Source organism: Mercenaria mercenaria, chromosome 16, assembly GCF_021730395.1.
Source record: "Mercenaria mercenaria strain notata chromosome 16, MADL_Memer_1, whole genome shotgun sequence".
In the NCBI taxonomy this organism is placed as follows: domain Eukaryota; kingdom Metazoa; phylum Mollusca; class Bivalvia; order Venerida; family Veneridae; genus Mercenaria; species Mercenaria mercenaria.
The window spans coordinates 53,115,171-53,142,872 of NC_069376.1; the positions used below are offsets into that span (position 1 = coordinate 53,115,171).

The 27,702-nt window shown below is 35.1% G+C and overlaps 1 protein-coding gene and 1 pseudogene across 2 annotated transcripts; one reads left to right on the forward strand and one right to left on the reverse strand.

Moving 5' to 3' along the window:
* Positions 1-10,639: 10,639 nt before the first annotated feature.
* LOC123541499 (dopamine D2-like receptor) lies at positions 10,640-16,799 on the forward strand. 2 transcript variants are annotated; one of them, XM_045327047.2, is made up of 2 exons: positions 10,640-11,247; positions 14,031-16,799. In XM_045327047.2, the coding sequence occupies exon 2, from the start codon at positions 14,059-14,061 to the stop codon at positions 15,826-15,828; it is 1,770 nt and encodes a 589-aa protein (XP_045182982.2). In that variant the 5' UTR covers positions 10,640-11,247; positions 14,031-14,058; the 3' UTR covers positions 15,829-16,799. The 2 variants fall into 2 exon arrangements, with proteins under 2 accessions (XP_045182982.2, XP_045182983.2); XM_045327048.2 differs by lacking the exon at positions 10,640-11,247 and adding an exon at positions 12,091-13,319.
* Positions 16,800-16,999: 200 nt separating this feature from the next.
* Positions 17,000-26,590, reverse strand: LOC123541166 (alpha-amylase-like; annotated as a pseudogene).
* Positions 26,591-27,702: the final 1,112 nt, after the last annotated feature.

The window sequence follows — 27,702 nt, forward strand, 5'->3', positions numbered from 1 at the left end:
ACAGAGTGAAAATCCTTTTGTATCCAGTAATTGTCTTCAACTTTAATTCCCAATAAAACAAATGAATTCCCGCGGGACAGAGTGAAAATCCTTTCCTGAATCCAAAAAGTAGATTTTTTTTCATCATTTTCATAATCACTTAACCAATATTCTAGACGATCTGTCTTAACAGGCGTTCGGCCTATGTCTAAAAGAACGATCTTGGAATTGCGAATCTATCTTGTAATTGACAAACAGCGGCTCTGGGTATGAAATTGTTAATTGAAATTTGAGACGAAATTTGCCTACATGAAATAATTGTATGCTGCCCCTTACATGTCTTTACACAAATGCTGATATGAACAATTAAGTTTGCTACAGAAATCTTTGTTGTTAAACTGAAAGCAGGGTTGTTGCTTAAAAACCGGTTGAGATATTTGAGTGGTAATCGTCAACAGCCGAAGTTCACCGTCTAGCACGGACCATTTGCACGACTAATTTGTCATAACAAAGCCAACCAGTTGTATTTTGTTTTGCAGGTAATCTTATTGTATGTACGTATTGAATAAGATCAGCGGGAGGATGTGGCTTTTTCATAATTTTTACTTGAATATATATCAAGAAGGCATCTGTCAACAAATTAATGGATGTAATTTCTTTTGCATACAGAAAGCTTACCTTCTATATTTTTTAAAGATTGAGATTTCTTACTATACCTATCAAATAAACTTTCTAATTGACTGTAAATTCGTTATTCCATATTTGTTCCTTAATTTTATGCGGAATGTGCATGGCCGTATTAAAACATACAGATTGCGAACTAAAAACGATACCTTCAGCGAGAGGAAACGGGATGGCTAAAGACTGTGGTGGACAGATCCTGGTTCACCACAGGAATGGTAGAGTCCACGTGGAATGGCCCAGTGGGTTCGTGCACTTGTAAATTTGAAGCACCGTCGTCTTGAAAAACTGTCTGTATTGTGGAGAAGTTTTTTGGATGGTAACATTAGGACTAGTACTGGTCTGAGCAGGGATGCTCTCCGTTTTGACCAGAGCAGTGTATCTGACATTATTGTTGTGAAACTGTTCATTTCCCTGTTAGTAAATTTAAAGGTCCGACATTGTCCTTGAACTTGTTTCATTTAAGGTACTTCTGCACGTTTGGAAGTAATAACGTAACGTAATTTATCCGAAAAAGTAGAATAAAGCCTGGATTCAGCGTGCGGTAATGAAAATCATTTTATGCATTAATGGCAACATATGAGTAAATTATTATAACGGTAACGTTACTACCTTTCGAAAGTTGAAATTTGATATTACAATATATGACACATTAAATATTTCCAAAAAATGTCTTAAAATCAGCTCGAAATGCGTGGATTTCTCTTTAATCATTGGTAAATATCTCAAAAACAAGCACACGGACCTACACACTTTATTTCATCATATCATAGGCCATATACTTATTTACGATTGTGAGAAGTTTTATTAAAATCTTCATCTTAGAAAAACAATCTAAACGCGGAAATGTTATCAAAATTGTGACTTTCCCGTAGACTTCCATTATGAAAACTGAGTTAGATCGAAATGTTTTAAATCAGACTAGCAAAAAGTCGAGCACACGGTCCTACGGTTTTATTTTTCTAGTTTTACCTTGATTTTTCGAAAAATCATGGTTTAATCAAATTCTACATTGTAGAAAAAAAAATAATAAGAACGTGTAGAACTACCATAATGGAGAAAAGGCATATTGTCCTTGTGGATAGTAAGGAATATATGTACTATTCTAACACGACCAGCAAATAACCTATATATACAGAGGAGAAAACCAATCCACTGTTAATTTGCGATAACCCATGCGCGTGCTACGGGTTGTTTTGACTGTTCCGTATACCGCCAAACCCCTGCGTGCAATTCTTTTTATGAATGAAAGTCACGTGACATTTGTAAATCGTAGTATCCGCGTACAACAACAACAACAACAAAGTTCGGCTGCAAAATGGCACAAACAACTAACCTGTTGCGTACTGGAACAATCAACAGCCAAATCCAGGTGCGTAGCACGAAGTGTAGTTCATGTACCATTTTTTTCTAACACTGTTGTTTCAAGTATGCCGTGTTTGAATTGAAATAACAAGTTTCCAAGTGTAATTTATTGTAGAATAACCCGAGTATTTCGTTCTTAAGTGAAACAATATATCATTCAGGCCCACGGCCTTCGTGATATATTCTTACGCATAAGAACTCAAAACACGGGTTATTCTACGATAAACCACACTTGGGAACTTGTTATTTTTTAAGTATTAGTACTAGAAGAAGCGTTAGTGTTCTGAAGCTGTCCCGAAGCATCAGTGTTCTGAAGTTGTCTTGTATTAGCCGGAAAGGTACCAAAAGCAGTACATGTACTACTCCTGGGAGAAACGTGCGTGTTCATGTGCTAATATTGTCCTGCTAGAAAGGAACCAGTGGTGCAGTAATCAGTAGCATTGAAACCGTTAGCGTTTGTGCTCTGAAGCTGTCCCGAAACGTGAAACTGTCCCGGATTACCTGGAAAGGTGCAAGCAGTGTAATTACTCAAGTGAGAGTTTGTGATGTCTTTATAAACTGTCGTGGCCGGTTGACTCTTGGCTGTTAATTTGTTTGAGGGTAAGCCTACGTGTTCTCCTTACGTCAACTTGTGATGCAACAGTAACTTTCCGCCCTACGGCGTCCACACAAAATTGCAAACATATATGTTGATCAAGATAATACAACCAACAAATCACATATTATACAGCCCCCATGCCTAGTTTTATTTGTATTTGCCGTCAAACCTACCCTTCTCGCTTGTACATTTGTCCGTATCGTTTATAGATCATTGAAGCGTACTTAATCTATTTTATCTGTTTTTATCTTGAAACAACTTTTAAATCAAGAATCATGTGCATTCAGTTGTTCTTATTACATTAAATGTCATTGAATCGTGGGAAGGAGCTTCGGCGCTGTTTTAGGGGGTGTTTCACCCACTTGTATCTTTTTTCTTGTTTTGTGAAATATGGACTAATTTACTCGATTGTTGTTGTTGTTTTTTTTTTGTAAATATTCAGATATTAAATAATGTTGTAATTTTTCAGTATTTTTTGTATGCTAGTCACATCCCTAGTTAACACTAGGGGCATCCGGCTCATATACCAGATGAACTCTTTTCTTTGCCTGTGCGATCAAACTCTGGATTAACCTGTCGTATCAAGGCCAGCGACAGTCTACAAGGATTCACTACTAGCCATATTTCATACATGTATATATTTACAATGCTGAAGCATGCTTATTTAACATCTTACATTTTAACAATGTCTAGTAATATATAATAATATAGTTGTTTCAATACTGCACCGACCTTTCAACCTTTATCAGAAATTTATTTTTGAGACAATCCACCATGTAGACGTGAGTAAAGTAAAAAGAGAAAACAGACATGTTCTTTTCATACCAGAAAAGTTTCATGAGTAAAGTAAAAAGAAAAAACAGACTTGTTCTTTACAATCAGAAAAGTTTAATTCAAGAAAATATCTAAACAGCACTTAACACCAATGCAACACTCTAGAAGTTTGAGAACGCACTTAAACCTCTTGTATTTTAGAAGTAAAATAATAAATATAATTTGAGAAACCTGATGTAACATATATGCCAGGGAAACCAGCTGAGATCTCGAGTGGTGTGCTAATGTGGTTTAACCACCTTATAATAGGGCTTAAACACCATAAAATAGTTACGGAACTTCACAGGCTATAATTCAACGATATAACGAAACCAGTTTTGTATTGGATAGCAGCTGCTGTTTGTTGTTTGTTCGGGAGATATTTTGTTTTCAATGATAGGTAATATTTTATATACTGTATATACATTTTTTGTATATCGAACTTTATACTGATTTTCCTAACTGTTCATAGTGAAACTTAGTCGTTACAGGAATAGTGTCTGCGTGTCCAGGTTTAACGTGCTTTTCAACATGTTTTCCAGTTATAAATGTATAAAAGACGGTATATACTTATAGCAGTGAGCACAGTGTCTAATTTTACAGTACTGCCTCACTGGAATATCATGCTGCAGATATATGGTATGATACCCCACCATGTCAACTTATACTGACACCGATTTGATCAGTCCTACAACTATCCCTTCATGCTGAACGTCAAGCGAGAAAGCTACTACTTTGATATGGCGCGGCTAAGGAGCGAACCCACGATCTCCTGCACTTAAAGCGGACGCTCTGCAACCAGGTAACCACAGAATATAGAAACAAGGAATAAAGAAAACGCTTTGGATGATACTTTTAATGAAACTTCTGTCCTGAAAACAGTGAATAGTAAAACAAATTAGTAAAAGGTAGTCTTAGAATCAGTCATGGCATTATCTTTGTAAATACTTAAATTCCATATTTTTTTTTAATTTCTCTGATTTGTTTAAGGTACTTGCATGACCTTCAATGGAATTCTAGTGATACTTGATATCATGATAAAGCAAATAGTCTATAATGAGAAACTAGTTATTTAGACTTTGATTTGAACATATTTTCTCTTCATCGTTTTGCTAACATTTGGAGGTGTGAGAAATAAAGGAGATCTGAGCGCATAAAAATAACGAAGCGTCCAGCTGGTAGGATACATTGTACATACAAAGTATATAGTAGACAAACAAAAAAGATCAGAATAGACCTCCCGGAAGCACAGAGCATCCATAACACAGCCAGAGAGCCGTATATCACGAAGTAAACCCGCAACAAAAAGAAACAGTTGTGGAAAAACACAGCAGACGGGTTGCTTTAAAAACCCAACAACATGTACATTTTAATTAATATGCAAGATATAAAAGTGGACAAGGGGTAGATAAAAAGATAAGGTTGTTTGAGGTTGTGAAAAAAGCAAGGATGTATATTCAATAGGGAAATCAACGCCCCAAAAACGCAATCTCCCTACGCCGCAAACCACAGCAGTTCACAGTGCAGAGAGAGAGAGAGAGAGAGAGAGAGAGAAAACACAAACAGGAAAACAGGGGGTGTGTTACATGCCTACATCGCACTTACCTTTCATTTCATTTCATTTCTGAAAAATATAGGCTGTCCATATTTGATATATCATCAAGGTACCTTGAGGTTCCATTAAAAGCTATATAAACATTATTTTTTAAAAAAGCGAAAGGGATGAACGGCAAGTTTATGTAACCTTATAATATGGTCCGGGAATTACAACAGGTTAGATATCCAGTATTTAGGTACTGAGAACTTAAAATGTCCTAACATACGATTACTCCGAGAATGTCTGAAAATATATCGTATTAACATGGCTGTCTTTGTCATCCCTGGAAAATACTACAGGCTTCTAATTTTGCACAATATTAAATGAAACGAGAAATAGATGACTAGTGGTAATATAATTCATTCGTTATGACGACTGCTGAGCCACTGTCTGCTAATCAACTTCATAATGATGATATTCCACTCTAAATTAGTAATCATGGTAGACATCATTACACCATCACGACTAAATCATCAAAAATCGAGAAAATGAAGTGTATGATAATCTGCTAATATGTTATGGCTGTTGTTATGAGTTCTAATTATAGAACATACCCGAAATGATGAACATTTATGTCGAGATCATGTATATGTGGGCTTTATTTGAGTCGCGTGCGTCCATTTATAAGGAGTCGCGTGCGTCCTTGTGTGTTTGTGGGGTAGGTAGGTGGGAGGGGGCTATATTGGAGTATTGTGCGTCAATTTACATTTGCGTTGTATTGGAGTCGCCATGGTCGCGCACGTCCATAAATATGTAGGCTATATTGCAGTCGCACGTGTCCGTGTATATGTGGTGTATATTTTAGTCGGGTGCGTCTATGTATATGTGGGTTATTCTGGACTTGCGTTCATCCATGTGTGTGGGGGCTATATTAATCGGGTGCGTTCTTGTCTGTGTGGGCTATAATAGAGTCGCATGCGTCGACGTTTTTGTGGTCATGTGTAGGCTAATGGGAGTCACGTGCCAGTCCGTCCCTCTGTCCGTTCCGTTTTGTCTTTTCTTTTCTGGGGCATATCTTTGAAACGGTTTATTATAAAACATATTAAACAGACTTGATTAATCTTTAATACTTTAATAGACAAAAATTTGCATTAGTTTTGAATGAACATTCTAAATTCCGGGCTAATAAAGAAGGCAATAGATATACGAAATATAAATTCTTCAAACGAACGAAATGTTTTACAAATTTGAATACTTCGTTTGAAGTGTTTGTTGTATTCATGCAAATTGATTATTATAAATGCTCAAAATAGTTTGAAGTAAATTAACTTCATCTGCATATGTATTTGAAAAAAAATCGTATGAAGAAAGAAAATGGGCGCAATTATTTGAAATCAGTGTTTCTTTGAAGGTTAATTTGCAGGTAGACAAAACCACTTCGAGCACTTCAGTTATGAGTAGAGAATATAAAACAACACATGTTGTTAAAAACTTCTTATTAATAGACTAAGGAATACGTAAGGATACATAACACAGCCAAAAAGGCACACCCACATTAAACTGTATTTTTGCCTTCCGATGAAAATACAGTCCTTGATATTAATTTAAAATATCTTAAAATTCAGTTTTCATCTTTACCATGGAAACAAAAATAAGTTTAAGCTATACCTGAGTGTTCTTTTTGAAATTTTAGTCACAGACTTTTGCAAGATTTTTATAAGGAACGCAGAATATTTATATGCAGTTAGGTCAAAGGTTGTCTTAAAGATTAAAAGGACTTTTGAAATAAATGCATATACACAAAAATATTGAAATCCACCTGTAAGTATTCGATACAAAAGAAGCGGTCTCCGTGGTCGAGTTGTTAATGTCGCTGAACTCGAATCATTTGCTTCACACAACACTTGGTTTGAAACCTCTCTTAATTATTTCATGTGGTCTTTCTCTATCGTCAGAAGTTTGAAAAGTCACCATAATACCTGCATGGTATAGGTGTGACTTCAAACCCCCCAAAAATCGATAGTAAAATAGTTAAGTTTTATTCAACTGATTGATTTAATATATCTTAAGTGTAACTTGTATTTGACATCGTGGAATTAAGCCTGTTAAATATGCAATTACTAGTATACCCATAACTGAACAAACATGGGTATTTGTTAACCATTCGGAGAAAACTTATACAACATATTTTCCATGGAAATTAGCAGAATATTCAAATGTTGTGCAAGATAAACGGAAGCAATTTACAATGAATACTAAAATTAGAAAGCAATAAATCTGTTCAAGGCTGCTATTTCAAACACAGTTTTGCATTATATAGCTTTTTGGTAATATGTTATACGTCGAATATAAATTTTATTTGCTTACTGAATATAAATTTTATTTGCTTACTCCCACAGCTTATAGCAGTCATAACATTAATCGTTATTAAGTGTCAGTCCTTTTTACGAAACAAGAAAACTTTTAAGATGAAAAGATAATCCACAATGAAAAGTATTACGGTAGTCTTAAAAGAATTGTATCAATTTCTGAGTTTTATTTTAGCTGTTTCACCCAGATAAGTATAATTATCTTCACTATCTGTATTCTTTATGTTGCTTTAGTGCGGCTACATGCATAAAAAACTAATGATACTGGATTAGTTAGTACGGAACAACATGCATATTACCAGATCTCAGTGTGGTTTAAGTGGACCTTTTTAGTTAAGTCATAATCATCAGCATGTGCTTTAAAATATATTTTGAACGCATTTCAGCTAAATATTGCAGCTACAGCTATGTATTGTGGCTATATATTGAAGCTACATATTGTGACTATATATTGTACCTATAGCTATATGTGGTAGTTATAGCTACATATTGTAGCTGTAGCTACATATTGTGACAATATTTACCTAAAGCTATATATTGTAGCTATTGTTATGTAATGTGCCTATATATCGTAGCTAGATCTATATATTGCGCTTATGTATTATACCTATACCTATATGTGTAGCTGCACATAATGCTTTGTTATAGTACTAAGACTTTTATGTACGTGTGCAGACAAAAACACTTGGCTGTTAGATATTTAAAATCTGTATGCCTGTTAACTAAGACAAGAAAAATCATATCATTCCTACATAACGGAAATAAATGGCAACTGATGCAGGGGGAAAACAACGGTATTAGATATGGATAAAACTATCACGCATCTTTGATTTTTCCAAAAAGAGGTTGTTACTGATAGTAGAAATGTGTTACACTACTGCTTGACTTAAAAAAACAAACATTGTCTACTATAATTTTGGGCTTCGGTTTTTGCTCATTGTTTATTTGATGTGGTAAAACTAGATATAAAACAATTACAACAGAAATTTCCTAGTACAAACATGATCTGTCGAAACAACTGTTCTAGCTGTGCGTGGTATACGCACTTGTTATTGCACGTGTCGAAGACATTTCTGCACACCCGATGGCTGGTCAAATCATTTCTAACTGTTACTACAGATAATGCAAATGACAATACAGTAAATGAATGCTAAGAAGTTTCAGGTTTTGTATATTCTGGCACATACTATAGCAAACTGTGCATAATGTTTTCTTGTTTTGCAAACATCTACAAAACCTTTTAATGTTGAGGCAGGTCCGCTAAAATCATGGCAAATCCTAGAATTCCAAGTTTTATTGAGGTTTAACTAAACTTAAATTTATCATCTACTTTAATGCTTTAGTTTTAAATTTATTTATTTACCAGTCTTGCGTGCTGGGGGGCTCGTTTTGAGGAGGCTGCGCTTTTGGTGCGTGGCATTCCCTGTTTGATATTTTTCTTTGTTTTTAAAATTGTAACAATTTGTTTACTTCCAGTGAGAAACAGTATTTCTAATAGGTTTGTGGTTTTATCAAACTGTGTAATTTAAGCTATCGACCTAAGAAATTTATTTTCGTTGATATTAAAAAAACTGTCGGAACTTCTATAAGAAATTAAATGATTCATAAAGAAAATTGGAATCCGAGTTCTTTTTAAGAAAGTCGAAAATTAGATGTGTAGTGAAGTAATAGCTTTGCATGGCCTTATTCTTAAGTTACTGTATTGAAATTTCAGTTTTATTACTCGTTACATTGTCACTTCAGGTTAAGTATACGTCATTATTTCAATATCTTTTAGTAGTTGTCAAAATATAATATACTGAATAAATACAGATATGTAACTTACTGTACACTCTCAATTAGCGTGCTAATTTTATCTATTTTGTTGATATTAACTGATAGAACAGTATACTTTACAATACTTTCTGTGGTATCGGAATTAAAACCTATAGCAAAAACTCGATAAAGTTTATTAATCTGTCAGGTCATTCGCTGGTTTAAGGTAGTAGAGGCGTAATAGCAATGTTTACAAAATAGCATTTGCTTGGTATATTCTTAAAGATGACCGTGCTTTGCACTGTTTTGCAATTTTTTAACAACTTTTACCGTGCCGTTTTTTCTAAATTTTGTATAACTTATGGTATCTCCTCTAGCTCAAGTAGAGACAAATTTCAAAGTGATGGCCACTATACAAAACGTTTGCAGAGAAATCATTTTACCATTAATTTTAATAATAGAATCATCAAACTATTGGTAAACAATTATAAAACACAAAATAAAAATGAGAATATCATTTTATCTAGGGTTCCTCAAGAAAACGGATTTAATGATACAGAATTCTAACTTCAACATTGAAGAAATAAGGTCGAATCCTGTGTTTCTGTTTTGAATTTTGCTTACTTCATTCCAAAATAGCCTTGGGGCAGACGTAAAACCTACCTAAATTTCTTCGACGATATGTAATCTAAAGAGTGAAAGCAAAATAGAGAACTTTTACCGCATGTAACTCAAAATTTTTAAAGATGTGTAACTCTACCCCTTCTGTTTAAGTAGTAAATTCACTTTGAACAGCAAGAAATCGCTTATCATTTTTTTTTTCCATTTTTGTACAATAAATCAATCATAAGTCTTGAAAGAAGTAAAAACTTACTAGAAAAAATGGAAGATAAAGAAAAAGAAATTTGGTCCCAGTAGGGCTTGAACCTCCGCCCCCACCCCCTCCGCCCCCACCCGAAATTGAACTATATATTGGGATAAATATGCAAGAATATATTCCAGCACGTGAAGAAAGATAATTCAATTACTTTAGTAGTTGTATCATAAAAGAGTTGGCAGATTTTAGTATACACGTGCAAAATAATTGCACATGCACATGAGCTTAACCCTTACCCTGCTAAATTTTTAAAATGGACTGGTCCATCATTCAGTTTGGGCAATACCATTTATTATTCGAAGGGGTGTTCACTGAAAATTTACTGACTGAATAGCGAACAGTGCAGACCATGATCAGACTGCACGGATGTGCAGGCTGATCTTGGTCTGCACTGGTCGCAAAGGCAGAATCACTTGCCGCCAGCAGGCTAAAGGTTAATCAGCTGAACTGTTTTGATAATGAATATGATTTTAGAATATAATAAGAAGACAAAATAACATTTTTAACGAAGTACTGATTACGGCGGAAGTAGCTAAAACTATTAATTTAACTAGGTCAGCCTTTAAATGTACAGTATATATATATACTTTTTTACAAACCTATTATATTGTTTGTACGATTGTACAGTCTCAAAAAGATATTATTCATTTTCTAAAGCTCAGTTATAAATAGATCATTCAAAAATGCGTAAAATGTGTTAAACCGTCTTTCAGTGAATCTTTTGAATGAGATTACAAAACTTGTCAATTTAGATATTTGTGTAAGAAATAGATATCATCGCACACCATGAATTATGTACTCTTTATTTTTATTGATAATAGACCGTGCTGTGATAAATTCGTCACTTCAAAATGACGCTATAAGATCGGTGATTTTTTTTAAACATAAGAAAATGCAAAGTTTATGAAGGATGATTACATAAATTTGTAATCAGAAAGTAGTGCAGTTTCTACCGGACTGTGGAAATATGTGTTTTATTAGTCAAAACAAAACATATCTTTTTTAACATTCTTGTGCATTTTCTGTGTTTTAACGAATTTTTCGACATTTTCTAAACTGAAATCGACAGATTTTGTGTGAATTGACGATACTCAGTGAAATGGAAATAATTTGTTTCTGTTTGAAAGAGGATGTTTTTAAAGAGCTCCGAAAGAAATACAGCGTTTTTCTGTTTTAATGGATGTTTTATAATTATACTGAAATGCACAGTTCCCGTTTGAAATGAAGAAGAAATTGACAATTTCTATGAAGGCATGGACGTTTCGAATATTAGGTAATTGCATCTAAGAAGGCACTGTTTTTCGCAAAGAAATACACAGAATTACAATTTGTGTAAAATACATTTGTGTCCTTTCGATGAGGAAACTTTATGAACAGATGTTTTGAATATTATTTTAAAGTGATGACAATAACTCTATACGTTACAACGTTTTTTAAGAAATGACACTTGTCTTCGGATTTCTTCTTTGTTTGAATATTCTTTAAAATAACTTTGCATTCAAGAGTTAAAATGGATTTTTACTAAGCAGAGCAAGTTCAAGTACTGTTTTAAAAGTACAGACTTGATTGCTGCCTAAAATAATTTTACTGATTGAGACGAGTTTATCGTGCACTAAAGGTTTTTGTTTTCCTGTTTTATTTGAAATATTACAGTGCTTACGTACACTTTCCTGTAAATTGGTACCATATGTGATATAATTCTTACTACTGATAGGAGAACTTGATGCATGTGCGTGTTTGCACGAGGTTGTATACACAATTTTAAAAATACGAAAAATATCACTGAAAATTCATGTATCTTAGGTTTGAATTTTAGATTTAGTTACCATTTAAATTAACGTTAATTCATTAATCTTAAACCAATAATAACAGAGGACTTGTTTTTTGGTAAGTTTCTAATAATATCATTATTATGTACGCATGTACCATACTATGGTATCTGAATTGTCTTCTTTCTACCATAAAAAATGGGCTGTTAGATTTTAAAAATGTATTTATCTTGAAAACAATAAAAGGCGGCTTGTTGAAAGAAAAATCTTTTAGGGTTTATTTTCAAAGTGTGAGTAATTTTTAGCTCGACTATTCATAGAATAGTAGAGCTATTGGACTCGCCCATGCGTCGGCGTCCGCGTCCGCGTCGGCGTCCGCGTCGGCGTCCGCGTCCGCGTCCCGATTTGGTTAAGATTTTGTATGTAAGCTGGTATCTCAGCAACCACTTGTGGGAATGGATTGAAACTTCACACACTTATTCACTGTGATAAACTGACTTACATTGCACAGGTTCCATAACTCTGTTTTGCTTTTTTACAAAATTATGCCCCTTTTTTGACTTAGAAATTTTTGGTTAAGGTTTTGTATGTAAGCTGGTATCTCAGTAACCACTTGTGGGAATGGATTGAAACTTCACACACTTATTTACTGTGATAATCTGACTTACATTGCACAGGTTCCATAACTCTATTTTGCCTTTTCACAAAATTATGCCCCTTTTTCAACATAGAAATTTTTGGTTAAGTTTTTGTATGTAAGCTGGTATCTCAGTATCCACTAATGGGAAAGGATTGAAACTTCACACACTAGTTCACTGTCATGATATGACATGCAGTGCAAAGGGTCAATAACTCAACTTTGCATTTTACAAAATTATGCCCCTTTTTCAACTTAGGAGTTTTTGGGTTAAATTCTTATATGTAAGCTGGTATCAGTACCCACTAATGGGAATGGATTGAAACTTCATACACTTGTCCACTGTCATGAGCTGATAAGCACTATGCAGGTTCCATAACCCTATTTTACTTTTTTACTAAAATATGCCCTTTTTCGACTTTCTTATTCATTCAAGCGACAAGGCTGTTAAATAGTCGAGCGTTGCTGTCCTCCGACAGCTCTTGTTGTAGATAAAAGCATCAGGTTCAAAAGAATTAAGATATAATGCGTTAATGTTTAGCCTGTCTAATAGATAATGATCTTTGCAAAACTCCTCGTCTAAGTCTCTCAACATTAACCTATTGGAATGTCATTTATTTCTCTCTAGTTGAAAAAGTACTCTGCTTAATAAATCTACTCGTTGAATAATATGCATTGCAGAGTTGAGGAGGCTTAGCGACTTATGTTGAACATATAAAATAACTTTTAAAATTTTGAGTCTGACACTTTTTGGTAAATGAATGATTTCGTACGAAACGCGAAAAACTGGATTTGCATAATTATTACCGTGATAAAGACAGTACTCTTAAAACGGATTATGACATTTAATTTATTTCTGGCATTCAGAAATTTAACACGTACTGAGGACTGCAAACTGTGACATTAGGAGAAAACGGGAGGATAATGTTGATTATGGAGGTTAAGGATATTTTATATAATGCATAGTGGCCAAGTATTTCACAGCATTGTATCAATGTGTAAAGTACAAAACACATTTTCTGATATTCTGTAATTTAAATGTACAAAATGGATGTTCATGACAATCACACATTTTGTAAGTTTTAACAGAGGTATGTACTACAATGTACAAGCTTCTTGTTAAATTTTGCGTAAATAGTTTAGTATCTAACCAAATTTTGATACTGCATGCTCCTTTGAAATAACATTAAATTCAGTAACCGTATCAATTATGGTTCAGAAAATCTATTGCCAATTTTGTTGAAAGATAAAAGGTGTACCTATAAGAAAGTAAAGTAATAATCCACATATTTCATTAAAGACATAGTTTTACACAAGACAAAGAGTAGCGAGAGATTTCTCTTGTATAAGAGTCTTTTTATAGATATCATCAAAATACTAAAACAAAAGTTATAAAGTTTCATCATGAAGACATGTGTTTCATATGTACGGCTTATAATTTAACTATTAAACGTTTTGTTCTGAGGAAAGAAAGTATTTTGCTGTCTTCAACGTTCTTTATCTTATGAAAATCCGTAAGGTATTAAGGAAACTATATGCACAATATCACCTGAATCGACATTTTCTCGGTGTGTATGGTATCAAAAAGTTGCGTTGGTGTGCCACCCTGATATGGTAGTGTTTAGTTACTGTTTCCTTTTCTTTTTTTAGATGGGATTAAACAACTAACAGGGAAAAAATGTCGACAGTAAACATTACATCAAACATGGCGTCGAATGTTAATTCAACTGATGACATCATGGCGTACAACGGACCACTCGTTGACGAAGCAAGACGTGAGCTAATGGAGATTTATATCTATCCATTCGTACTTGTGATCTTCTTTATGATTGTAGGATTCATAGGAAATACAATTGTGATATATATTTTCACAGCTAAATGGAAATTAACAAAAACAACAATATTTATCCTAACCCTAGCAGGAGTTGATCTTATGTCGTGTGTTATCAATATGCCGACGGAGGCGGCCATATTGTGGAACCCTATGAATTTTGATTATGAAGTAATTTGTAAAATATCGCGATTCACAACATTCATAGCATCTGCTTCTTCATCGTTTGTCTTAATTGCTATTTCAATTGACAGATATTTAATGGTTTGTCGACCATTCCTTGGAAGGGAATTAGGTGTGAAGTATGCTAAAAGGACGTGTCTTATAGCCGTTCTCCTAGGTATCATTTCAACATGGCCGTCACTTATATTCTACGGAACCTATACATACCAAGTAGAGAAAACAGACAGTGAGACTGGAAAAGTGATGAAAATTGAAAGCAAAACTTGTCTGATATCAAATTTCTATGTCGAGCATTACAAATTACCCGCAGGATTTTATTTCTTCTTGTTCGGTGGACACATTATTATGTTCGTTATTTTGACCATGGTTTATTTACTTATTGGACGCAGTTTATTTATGTCAACAAGCACGGACGTATCTAATGAAAAAAGACACAGTCTGAAATATTTTGGTATTAGCATGATGTCGGCATTTACTGGCACCGTGCCAAATAGTCCGGCTGATAACCGCGATCGAGTGAGCTGGGGTAGCAGAAGTTCGCGCGCCGTTTCGCTTGAAAATATAAACCGTTTAGACCAAAGTCTCGTCAACAATCTTGCAAGGCAACAACCAAGAAAAACTAATGAAACCACTGTAAGCATCGTTTTAAATGACTTGGAAAACGAAAATAAAGAACAATCATGTTCCAAAAAGGAAGATATAGAAACAAATATCGAAAAAAGATCTCAAGGTAACATGATGAAAGATAACATTTGCAACACAAACAGTAGTTCGCTTAACTTAGATAACATTTGTAGTGTTTCAAATCAGGAATGTGATGACAGACTATATATAACACGCAACAATCTTTGTGTTCAACAAGCGACGTCGGATGATAGCGCAAGTGACACGTCATTCAACTCGCCTGAGAAGAAACCCGACACTAAACTCTTATATTTAAACATTGGTAAACGAGATAAAGATAGAACAAAAAATGGCCGCTTATCATCTGGATCAACAACTAGCACAAACTGCTTAACTCCAGTGACCCCAATGTCTCCAGTAACTCCAGATAGTGTAAGCGGGGTTCTTTATCGGAGCCAAAGCATAGAAAGTAGGGCAAGAATAAACCGCATTATCTCGGATGAACTAAGACATACAGAAGTAAAAGAGTTCAGTCTGCGTAGGAATACATTAATCATGCGGATGGTTACAATAGCTTTTGTTGTGAGTTTTCTCCCTTACCTAGTGATTGTCATTATAAGGTATTCCAATCCTGATATACCAACAAAATTAAGTAAAGTCGAACAAATACTTTATCATGTCTTTTTGAGGACATATTTCGTAAGTTCAATGATAAATCCTTTCATCTACGGGTTCTTGAACATAGAATTTCGATCGAAATTAAAGGAAATGTTTTGCAATTTTTGTACAAGACATAATATACATATGTGATACAAACTGCATACAAAGTAATTGTTCGGATTGTAAGCAGTTCATATGTGTTCATTTGAACATAAATAAATATAAAGTGTATTTTCAATGTAAAACGATGTTATTACTTATGTTGTACAAAATATATTTAAAAACTATAGCTCCATGCTCTCTATTTTGTTGTCATATTAAACATCAATGAAAACTAAAAACACTAATTTTATTCAAAATTGCAAGCATTTATATCTTTCATTTATGGTTTCAGACTATGGAAATAGAAATTGTTATATTTAAATTCCCTTTTTTTACTTTGTTATCACTTATTTTTCATGGAGTAGTGAAACCTATTTCAGAACGTGAAATTGAAAGTCGGTTTTCTCATACGTCAAAAATTCCCGGCGAATGTGACAATCGCAAGCAGTAGTTCCGAGGTTTCGGCAAGATATTTGACCCTAAATTGTATGTTTTGGATAATTTTACTACAGAACCATTTATCGTTTCTGTCTCTCGGTTTCTTGCGGCATTGTTTACATCTGGAATATATGTCAGTTTAAATGTGCTATTTTTATAATTGCTAACAGTTAGTGGTTCCGTTGTATTTCCAAAGTACGCCGATTCTAACAATTTTCAAAGCTTCAATATTGAAAACATAATTCTTTGACCAGTACAAGCAGAAAAACATTTTTCTGCAATGAAATTTAATTGATAGTAGCTTTAATAGAACACAACAGCGATACTAGTCGAACCTCAAGTAAAAAGTGACGTGGCAAGTATCATTATGACCTTTAATTGTGTTGTTGTGACGTTTAAATCAACAAAAGAAATATTGCAGTTATTAGTGCCCAGGGTGGCCTCCTTAGTATCTAGGCACTCATTATTGCTACATACCAATATTTCATTTGTCCTATTCTTTTCCATTAAAAATTATGACGTTCGTTTTGCATGATGCACCAACGCCAATGCTGCTCAGCTGTTTTGACGACGTCCGCGTAAAGTCGGGGATAACGTTCCTTAACAGTCGTTCTATCTGGTGAACAGAATGGCCGGGAAGCTGATCTTGATGTTAAAATAAAACAAAATGTTTGCAATTTATAATATAATCTTGTTTACATATAAAAAAATGTAAATATAAGAAATGAATTATTATCACTATACACTGGACGTTTGCCCCAGCGTTCGTGAGTTATCATCCGGAAACCGTTTAACTGTTTCGGGTCACTGTGACCTGCACCTTTGACCTACTGACCTAAAAATAAATAGGGGTCATCCGCTTGTCATGACCAACCTCCTTATCAACTTTCATGATCCTAGGCCCAAGCGTCTGGAAAGGATTTAACTGTTCCAGGTCACTGTAACCTTGACCTTTCACCTACCGATCTCAAAATCAATCAATAAGGGCCATCTGCTGGTAATGACTAACCTCTCTATCAATTTTCTTTTCCTTGGCCCAAGCGTTCTTGAGTTATCATCCGGAACTGTTTAACTGTTTCGGGTCACTGTGACCTTGACCTTTGACCAACTAGCCTCAAAATCAATAGAGGCATCTGCCTGTCATGTCCAACCCTTCTATAAACTTTCATGATCCTAGGACTAAGCGTTCTTGAGTTATCATCCGGAAACCGATTGGTCTACGGACCGACCGACCGACCGATCGACATCTGCAAAACACTATTCCCCCTCCCCTTCGAAGGTGGGGGGAGGGGGATAATAATTAGAGCTAAAATAACCGATACCATACGTTGGAGGTTTAGAATCGAGTCCATCTAAGATATCAATTTTTTTCATCCTACTGTTTTTACAATGACGTGTTTCAGGGTTTAAATGAAATATTCATTAATTTCTTTCCTTTCTTTCTTTCTTTCTTTCTTTATTACATTTTCAGAACATACATAATTAAGTTGTAACCTTCTTTGGACTTCCGACTTTGGCGCCTGAAAGAGAGAAAGAAAATCATATATCTACACATCTCTTAATACCATAGATAATTATTAATCATGTTGATAATTTTCATATTACCGAATCCTTCAATAAAGTCCATATGTATGTATAATTTCATCATGTACAGTGGTATATCATATTGAGACGTATAGTGAGGGGGTGTATAGCGGGAGGTGGAGTGAGAGGTATTGTCAGAGATACAGGAAGAAGGAAATTGTAAGGTATAGTGAGAGGTTTATTGAGAGGAACAGAGAAATAGTGAAAGGTAAAGTACACCGAGAGGTACAATGGCGGTAGAGTGAGGGTAACTTACAAGTATATTTGGCGTATAGTAAAAGGTATATTCAGATGTTCAGTGGGACATACAGTGGGAGATATAGTGAAAGGTATGATGTAAGTACAGTGAGAGGTAAAGTGACAGGTATAGTAGGGTGCAGTATAAGGTTTAGTGAAAGGTGTAGTGAGAGGTATAATAGTAAAGTGAAAGGTACAGTTAGAGGTATAATGAGAGGTATAGTGAAAGGTAAAGTGAGAGGTATAAAGGTAAAATGAAAAAATAAAGGATAAGGTATATCGAGAGGTATTGCAAGAGTGGGAGGTATAGTGAAAGGTACAGTAAGAGGTATAGTGAGAGGTATGGTATAAGGTACAGTGAGAGGTATATGGATATTGGAGGTATAGTTAGAGGAATAGTGGTAGGTATAGTAAAATGTACAGTGAGAGGTATAGTGGGAGGTATAGTAATAGGTGTAGTTAGAGGATAATTCGAGGTATAGTGAAAGGTATAGCGAGAGGTATAGTGGGGATATAGCGGAAGGTACATCGAGAGGTATAGTGGGAGGTATAGTGGGGGTTTAGTGGAAGGTACATCGAGAGGCATAATGAAAGATATAGTGGAAGGTACAGCTAGAGGTATGGTGGGAGGTACAGTGCGGGTTATAGTAGAGGTATAGTTGGAGATACATCAAGAGGCATAGCGAAAGGTATAATGAGAGGTAGACTGGGAGATATAGTGGTGATTATAGTAGGAGGTACATCAAGAGGTATATTATAAGGTAAAGTGAGAGGTATAGCAAGAGGTATAGAGAGAGGTATAGATTGTGGTATAGTGGGAGTACAGAGAAATGTTTAGGCGGAGGTATAGTGAAAGGTATAATGAAAGATATAGTGGAAGGTACGGCAAGAGGTAAAGCAAGAGACAGGGCGAGAGGTATCGTAGGGTATAGTGAGAGGGTTAGTGGGAAGTATAGTGAAAGGAATAACGAGATGTACAGCGAAATGTATAATGGGGGTATAATGAGAAGTATAGTGGGGAATATAGTGAGGGGTACAGCAAGAGGTATAATGATGGTATAGTGAGAGATGTAGTAGGAGGTATAGTTGGAGTTACATTTAGAGGAATTGTGAGAGATATAGTGAAAGGTACTGTGGGAGGTACTGTAAGAGGTATAGCGAGAAGAACAAAGAGATATATTGTGAGAGGTAAGCCAGATGTATTAGGTCTATATAGTGGGTGGTACAGCGAGAGGGAAAGCAAAATGTATAGTGGGAAGTACAGTGAGACGTTCAGTGAGAGGTATAACGACAGGTATAGTTACAGGAATAGTGAGAAGCATATTATAAGGTATAGTGAGAGGTAAAGCAAGAGGTTTAGTGAGAAGTATAATGGGAGATATAGTGGGGGTACAGTAAAGTGTATAGTTGGAGGTATAGTGAGAGGTAGAGTGAATGGTATAGTGGGAGGTAAAGTGAGTGATATAGTAGGGGTATAGCGAGAGGTGTAGTTGGAGATCTATTGAAAGGTATAATTGGATATACAGCGAGAGGTATAAAGAAGGTTCAGCTAGAGGTATAATGGGGGTTTAGTGAGAGGTATAGTAGGGGATATAGTGAGAGATATAGTTGGAGATCTAGTGAAAGGTATAATTGGAGATACAGCGAGAGGTATAAAGAAGGTACAACTACAAGTATAATGGGGGTTTAGTGAGAGGTATAGTAGGGGATATAGTGAGAGATATAGCGAGAGGTATAATGGGAGATATAGTGGGATGTACAGTGGGAGGTACAGGAAATGATATACTGAGAGGTATAGTGGGAGGTACAGTTTGGGGTATAGTAGGATGTACAGTGTTAGATACAGTGGGAGGTACAATGAAGGGTATAGTAAGAGGTATAGTGAGACGTACAGTAAGAGATGTCACGATGGTGATGATGATGACGATAATAATGTGATGCTGGTTATGACAACGATGATGATGATGATGAAGATAGGATGATGATAATGAAGAGGAGGGCGAGATGAGAGCTTGTGTATTACTACAATTGCTAATAGCTATGTATTCATACGGGTGTGAAGAAGAAACATATTTCTTTACTCCAAATAATATACTTGATCTTTAATACAATTACGTTCGAATCGCACACCATTCAGAGAGAGAGGTCGCGATTTCCGTATGTGCAGAATTGTTTCTTTATTTCGATTAGCGTATGTGTCAGAATTTATTATACAGTTTAGTCATACGCGTTCAATATCAAACATATATATAAGCTTGGTGTCTTTAAGACAGTTTCAATTTTCATGTTGTGAGCAGCTCATACATACATTTACTTCTAGTTCTCGTTTACTTGCATAGGAAATTGCAACCTCTCTCATGTTTAACCTGATGGTACTTGCCTACATGGATAGCGACTACAGGATCGTCTGAATGCCCGTTTATACTGATGTGAGCTTGACCATTGCCATCCACATGAACAGTTTTTCCGGTACACGCGCCATTTAAATAGTTTCCGGAAATGACGTCACAATAACTTCCAGCCGGGAGTCCCGTGTTGATATTTTGATTCAAAGAGCTGTTATCACCAACAAGGGCAATGAAACCTTTATCTCCTCGCGAAAATGAAATGGCTTGGTCCCCGTACGAATGGAAATTTGTGAGCGAGGTACCAGCAACAACATTCCTGAAGGCCACCATATTGTAAACTTCGCGCCATCTGTGCTCGCATACCTGGAATTCTTAAGACTTGTAATAAACTTGAAATATAACTAGACAATGCTTGATATAGACAATATCTGAAATTCTATTGTTTTCACATAATTTTCACCAAAAATATCACAAATTAAAATAATTGTATGTACAGGTTAAAATGTAATAGTTTTCTGTTTAAGAGGAATTAAATTCTAAAAAACCTTAAATCAGACCATAATTCGACCTTTTGGGCAAATTTGTGTGAATTGCCTCAATAAAAATGCTCTGGCTTGAATTCCTGTATTATATACATTATGTATACATATAGGTCGTTGTTGCTCCAATTTTGCAACAAGTGTTGTGGTCTTTCCAGCTAGTCATATCTTATGTTTTGCTAAATTGTTTTAAAATGTTACTTAAAGTCTCCTTTGACAACTGATAGAATTATTTACCCAGCTGCCTCCACAAGAGAGATCAGCGTTGATCTGAACATCCTTTGTACTCATATCACTGTTGTGTGGTGGTCCTTCCCAATTGTTTGTGTCATCTCCATTCTGAATGTTCCTTTCAGGTATAAGTAAAAAGAAAGAGTAAAAATCAAGAAGTGTTGAAACGTTTGAAAAATAACCAGGCAAAATAAAAATACATACTCGTTGAAAAAAAACTCATCTTGAAATCGCAATGCTAAACGTCTATTTTGAACAACCCTGTATGCTAAATGTGACAGTGCATGAAAATATCAAGCAAAACTTATTGCAGTACGGATAAGGAGTATGTAATGTTAATGTCTTTTTAAAAGCTTCATTGTCTAAAAGTTATCGTACGAGTTTGCTCGTAGTCAATTTTAGACGACTGGTAACAGGAAATTATGTGAGTAATTTTGGTCAATAACAACGGTAGTTTATGAATGATCGGGCCAAAGTTGTCTGGCGTTTTTGCAGGCAATAGTTGTTTGGCATTTTTGCAGGCAATAGTTGTTTGGCAATTATCACACTACATATGTACGGCAATTTTAAAACGTCAGTTGCTAGAAAATTACAAGACGTCAGTTGTTAGGAAAAATTATCCGGCATTTTCAGACAACAATGTTTTTGTTGAGAAATTTCTGGAAAATAATTGCACAAAAATAATAATTGTACTAATATATAAATATCACGTTCAGTAACATTCTAACTGTAACCATCATATAAATAACATATATATAATAACGTATATAGTATATATACCTGTTCCAACGGTAACTACTCATAATCCTAGGGAATCCATATGGATGGGCCAACATGAAAGCTGTTCCAATTTTCATTGGTTTAGGGTCCCAGAACGTTATAGGGGCGCCTGTCAAAAGAAACTGTCATCTTAGCGACTTACAAACCATCCTCTGAAACACCGTCATTCTGATAGGAACATGAAGCAGGTCGTTTGCGTCGTTATTTGATGGTAACATATCTACATTTTATTTATCATGCATAATGGCTATACACTGCCCGGTTTCAAGGGTAGTTAAAGTATACATTCATTGTAAACATAACGACAAATTGCCATGGAAACACACGAATTGTTTGGAAAATTATTATAGAAAAACAAAAGATAAACTTCAGTAGTAAAAAGTAACGTTACTTGATAAATAAGCTTACCTCCACCACCGTGTCCTCTTTGGTTGTCATGGTTACTGAGGAATACAACAACGTCAAATGAACTGGGCATGCCCCATTTTCCTGCAAAGTTACCAAGCCATTTCGCTTGGTTTGAATGTCGGAGAAAAATATCGGCTAGCTTTACGCCATAGATAAAATTAGTAACTCTGCCCGTGCCGAAATATTCGGCCATTGTTATCGCTTCACCACCCATGTCGATGACTTCTTGGAAAATAAATGGCTTTTTTCCAGAACCAAACGCATCGCTTCTAAGGTTGTGAAGTCTTGCAAATACGTTTTCGAGATCTCCTGGCCACATGTGTTTCGCGGCATCAACTCTAAATCCCGCAACACCCATGTCAATAAGATGGTTGAAATATTCTGCAATTTTACCCCTAACAAAATCTTTCGATAGACGGAGATCGGACAAACCGAATAATTCGCAGTTTCTAACTTCTGTAGAATCGTTGCCATTATGGATAGATCCGTCGCTTGTATGGCATACATCACCGCCATTACAGTCTTGGCTTCCGAATGGTACTGCTGGGTAACTACAACTCCCGCCGTCAAAATGGTGTCCTCCAGTACCTGTTCCGGAGTATAATAACAGTGTCTACATAGATTCTGAAATCATTTTATATTCCTTAAAATAATATCAACTATGACATTAGTATTCAATTTTAGAAACGATTATAGATTTTCGTCGTTGCATGGACGTGCTTTCAGATTCGAAATTCAGACTAAAATGTGAACAGAAACTAAGTAGTGGTTTCTAGGTAGTGTCCATCTTTTGTAAAATAGAAAAGCTAGTCTCGCATTAAAATACAACAGATCAATACCAGAAACTTAGCTGATAAATTTAAAATCATCTTTAATGATATGTATATAAGTCTTTATGATATCTATATGTTTTCACGATCACTTATGATAATCCGAGATTAATCTACATTAAAGGCTCTTAAAAAAGACTTAATCAGATCAGCCAATTGGCTGATCAGCTGCTAAATAAGCAGACCCTTAATTCATTTTTACATTAAAATGACCTTTTCCCATAATAAGAAACGGTAATGTATTTACGTGTCCACGCAAGTTTTCTTAAAAAGAATAATTCTAAACTAAAATGTTTGTAATTTTTTGTCGTCTGACATGATAACCGTTGTCATATCATATTGACCCTTACCTGACCCCGACCTTGTTGCATGTTGTTACCATATCCCTAAACTGTTGTTCATTTCCGCTTCTTGAGATCAAATTATAGCTCACAGGTTGATATCTTTCCCACCAAGGGCGGTTTGGGTTGGTGACGACAGCGTTCTCATTTGGCGGCGAAACCTGCGAAAACACACTGTACTTTGATTATTCTTTATTATTTGTTTTTGTCATATATCATACATTATTATTGTCTTTGATTCTTCCATAGATGAAGGGCAATTACATGATAAAGAAGTGGGTCTTGATCTGTCTTTTTTCTCATAGAATAACACAATGTGCAGTGCGATGGTGTTTGTAAACTTTACTTCGTAACTTCTGGAGAGCAACTTACAAAGCAGTGCTGAGGCACATTGTATCTGATATGTTTCAAACTGAAGACTCAATAGTATACATGACTCGTAGCAAAACACTAGACAGACTGGCACCGCATAAGATTTGATTTTGATATTTGAATTCTAAGGTTTTATGAATGGCTTAAGAACTGTCAAGGTATTTGATAGTCATCTGGTTTTATGTAAAAAAAGGATAAAAAATACTCTACAACAAGTAAATGTACTTTGTTACATCACGAGGGTGATCTTACATTCCGGGGAATCCCACTGGTTAGACTGTGCACTCATGCACCGACGAAAACATTGGAAACTCCCGCCTCGTAAGGAAAAAGTCATTATATAGTAGTTCTGATAGGTCAGTTAAAAAGGTGCGTTCAACTTGACAGTAAAAATGGTTATGTAAAATTTGCTTTTGATGAAACTGCTTAGAAAGCCCGATCGCAATCACTGTTTAGCTATACCATGCTATGAAATTATTTATCTCGTTGCCAAAAAGGATTTTAAATCGTTTATTTACACTTTCATATAAAACCTTAGAAAGCCTGAATACTTTTTTGCAAAGTATACATTTTTAAGTAAACAAACTATGGTGTTTCGACTATTGGTCGGCAAGCCACTAAATAAGCGCTTTCTTACATGAATTCGAAAACAAACTTTCATATTTTTCTAGAAAATAGCAAAGTTTAGATGAACTATCGACCAGTCGACAGGACAAAGTATGGATCGGCAATTAAATTAAAGGGTCATGTAATGATAATAAAAAAAAGCATGAATGAAAACTGTCGATACTTTTCGCCCTATTTGTGAACGAAGCTATTAAATCCTGCAACAGACGGTCTATAAAGATTACATGTGTTTAAAATAGAAACCGAAACCTGAACACCACAGAATCCGTATGGACCAAGAAACCTCTCACATTCTGCTTTTATGTCTGTCCATTTCCACTCAAACAGATGAACTATTGAATCACGGCCTGACGCACATTGTGGACTACTGTATGGACCGCCTACGACAACTAAAATCAGAAAAATTTATTCTGAAATAATAATGTAGTTCAATGAGTGGCACTTAAAAAAAGAAGATGTCCCCGCCCTAAACTCAGAGGTACGAAAAGCCCGCTTAGAATGTGATTTTTTTTATATATAATGAAGCTAACCAGATGTTCTACACGGATGTGTGACGTGTCTGAGATAATATCGAGGGCTGAGGTGGAGTGAGGATGGAGCAGAGGATGTTCGGACAGCAGGGCTTGAAACTTGTCATATGACACTAAACTGTGTTTGTATGACTGAAAATGACCGAAAATTCAATAAATCTTAAAGTCTGAATTCTCTAAGCTGACAGTTATTACGTTGAAGTTGTGCACATTGCTTCATACAACCGAATTCTGCAACAGAATGTGGTTTTCTTAACACATTGAAACATTTGAATGTCCTTACTATGAAAGTACGCATCAAGACCACTTCCAATTCAAGACCACCTTACCATATACTAGATCTTTTTTTTTTCAAAGAACGGAACATTTTCTGTTATATTTCAATAGGCAACCATTTTAACATTAGTAATGAAACCATACAACATTGCTAACTACATGTAGTACTGAATTATTGATATAAGCTTAGTTCCTTCCCTTTACCTTATGAAATCCTGACAATATACGAATTTATGAACCGAACCGTAGTCAGAAAAGTAGCGGTTACTAACGGGAAACACCAGCGATTACAGCCAAAGTAGTATTTTGTTTTGTGATTTCAGGTTTGATCAACATTTTGGGTCATGAAATATTTTTTATATTTAATGTCAAAGCATTTTAAGTGGCAAATGCAAAACGGAGCCGCAGACTGCAATGCAATGCATAAGCACATGCAGGACTTGTACAAAAATAATAAACTTATAACGATGATACCGTTAAATAGATCCTAGTCTAAAAAATCGTCAAACGACTCACGTGAGGGGAAACAAACTGGTCCGACCGTGACATGATCGTTGTTTGAACATGACTGCAATCAGGTGATTCGTTTTTATCTAGATTATTGTGTTAAAAATAATTCAAGTACATTTTATAGTCAGCTTTATTACATTTTTATTCGAAACAAATAGAATGTACAGGATTTTTAAATCTCCATTAAACTAGTACTATTGTATTTCTTATAACTTGTGCGAACAAGGCTGAAAATTCTAAGCAGTTTTCTTCATAGGTACGAAATGAAAGCGACACTTAAAAAGAAAAAAAATTTACAAAGTGAAGGTTCGTTGTTTTTTGAACGGTGTCAACAACCGATGTTGCTCAATGTCACAAAATCATTACCTTCGGAGCACACGGCAAATAACGGAAATTATTGCATGTTCGCATGCAGTTAGTGTATAATATGTTTAATATACTGACCAAATGATAGGGTTATGATGACCACGGCTACAAAATATATACATTAAAGATACTAGTAACTCAAATCGCTGGAATCCGATTATATACCGGAGTCTGTTATTTATCACAAACGCTCAAGGTCTGTTAGAGTCACAGTTGTCAACAATATTCTAATGCCTAAACATCAAAATTGAATTAGTGAAAGTTCTATGAAAGCGCTGAACACGATAAGAAAATGATACTAAAAATTACCGTGTGGTAAAATCACAATTGCTACTAATGTCACTACCATCAACATGTTCCTACTTAAACTGCTGCGTGACATGGCGATGTCATAGCTTTTATGGACATTATATCAGGGGTCGTCTCAAAACATTTCATAACTTAAAGCTAAAAAGCGGTAATCGTCATCTTTCTATTTTTATGGAATAGCCCTTTATCAAAATGTGCACAGTTCAAGCATATTTTATACGTTATTCGAATTGCAAACAAACAGAATAAATATATTACGTGTTGTACTAAATATATATGTTTTACTGTTTATGAAGGTCTCGCCAAAATACACAAATCAATATCAAAACATCATAACATATATATATATATATATATCCACTACAACAAGGATAAAACATTCCATTTTCCTAATACATGTATTTAAAACAATTTATAAGTGGTGTGATAACATTGTTATAGAAATGTGAGTTTCTTAATCGCAATATATCATAGCAGGTTTTGGCACAGCACCTAATTAACATATTATTGGAAAATAAAGTAATCATGTTTTCGGCATAAGACTGAAAGTTAAAATTTGCTACATTTTGGTACACTTAGCGAACAGATTGTTTCTTATATTTGAAAACATAGGGTATTGTAAGATAACACAGCCCTCATCTTTTGCACACCCAATAAAAAAAGGGCAAATGCGGTTATCAAGTTACAAATTCATGTATCTCCCAGTTTCTAACTAAAGTGGGACTACCCCGCAATTAAACTTGGCAAATACTGCTCTATGGGTATGAGGTAAAACCATATTACAGTATTCTTCAGTACAATACTCAGATATAAAAAAGACTGAAAGATCTTAGCTTGTCATTGCCTCTTACAGCATTAGTTCTGGGTGCAGTATTTTGTCAGTCATTCCACATTGTTTAACTGAAGGTGGTTGCCATCCCATGTCATGTATTTTACAAATGAGGCAGCTTGTAGCCAACCGTGTTAAGTCTTACAAACCTAATAAGACTGGTATTTAATGTAAACAAAATGCCATGTCTTCTCTATTTTATTTAAATGTGAACATTTAACCTTGATTTTTGTTTTGCCTTTGTTGAATAACCGTGAAACACCCCCTGTACTAATCTTATAAGGTCGTCTTATCAGTTAAAAGTCATGTTCCTATTTTGCTAAACATCACATACCATCTTTAGGTCTACATTTTCACCTAATTTGAC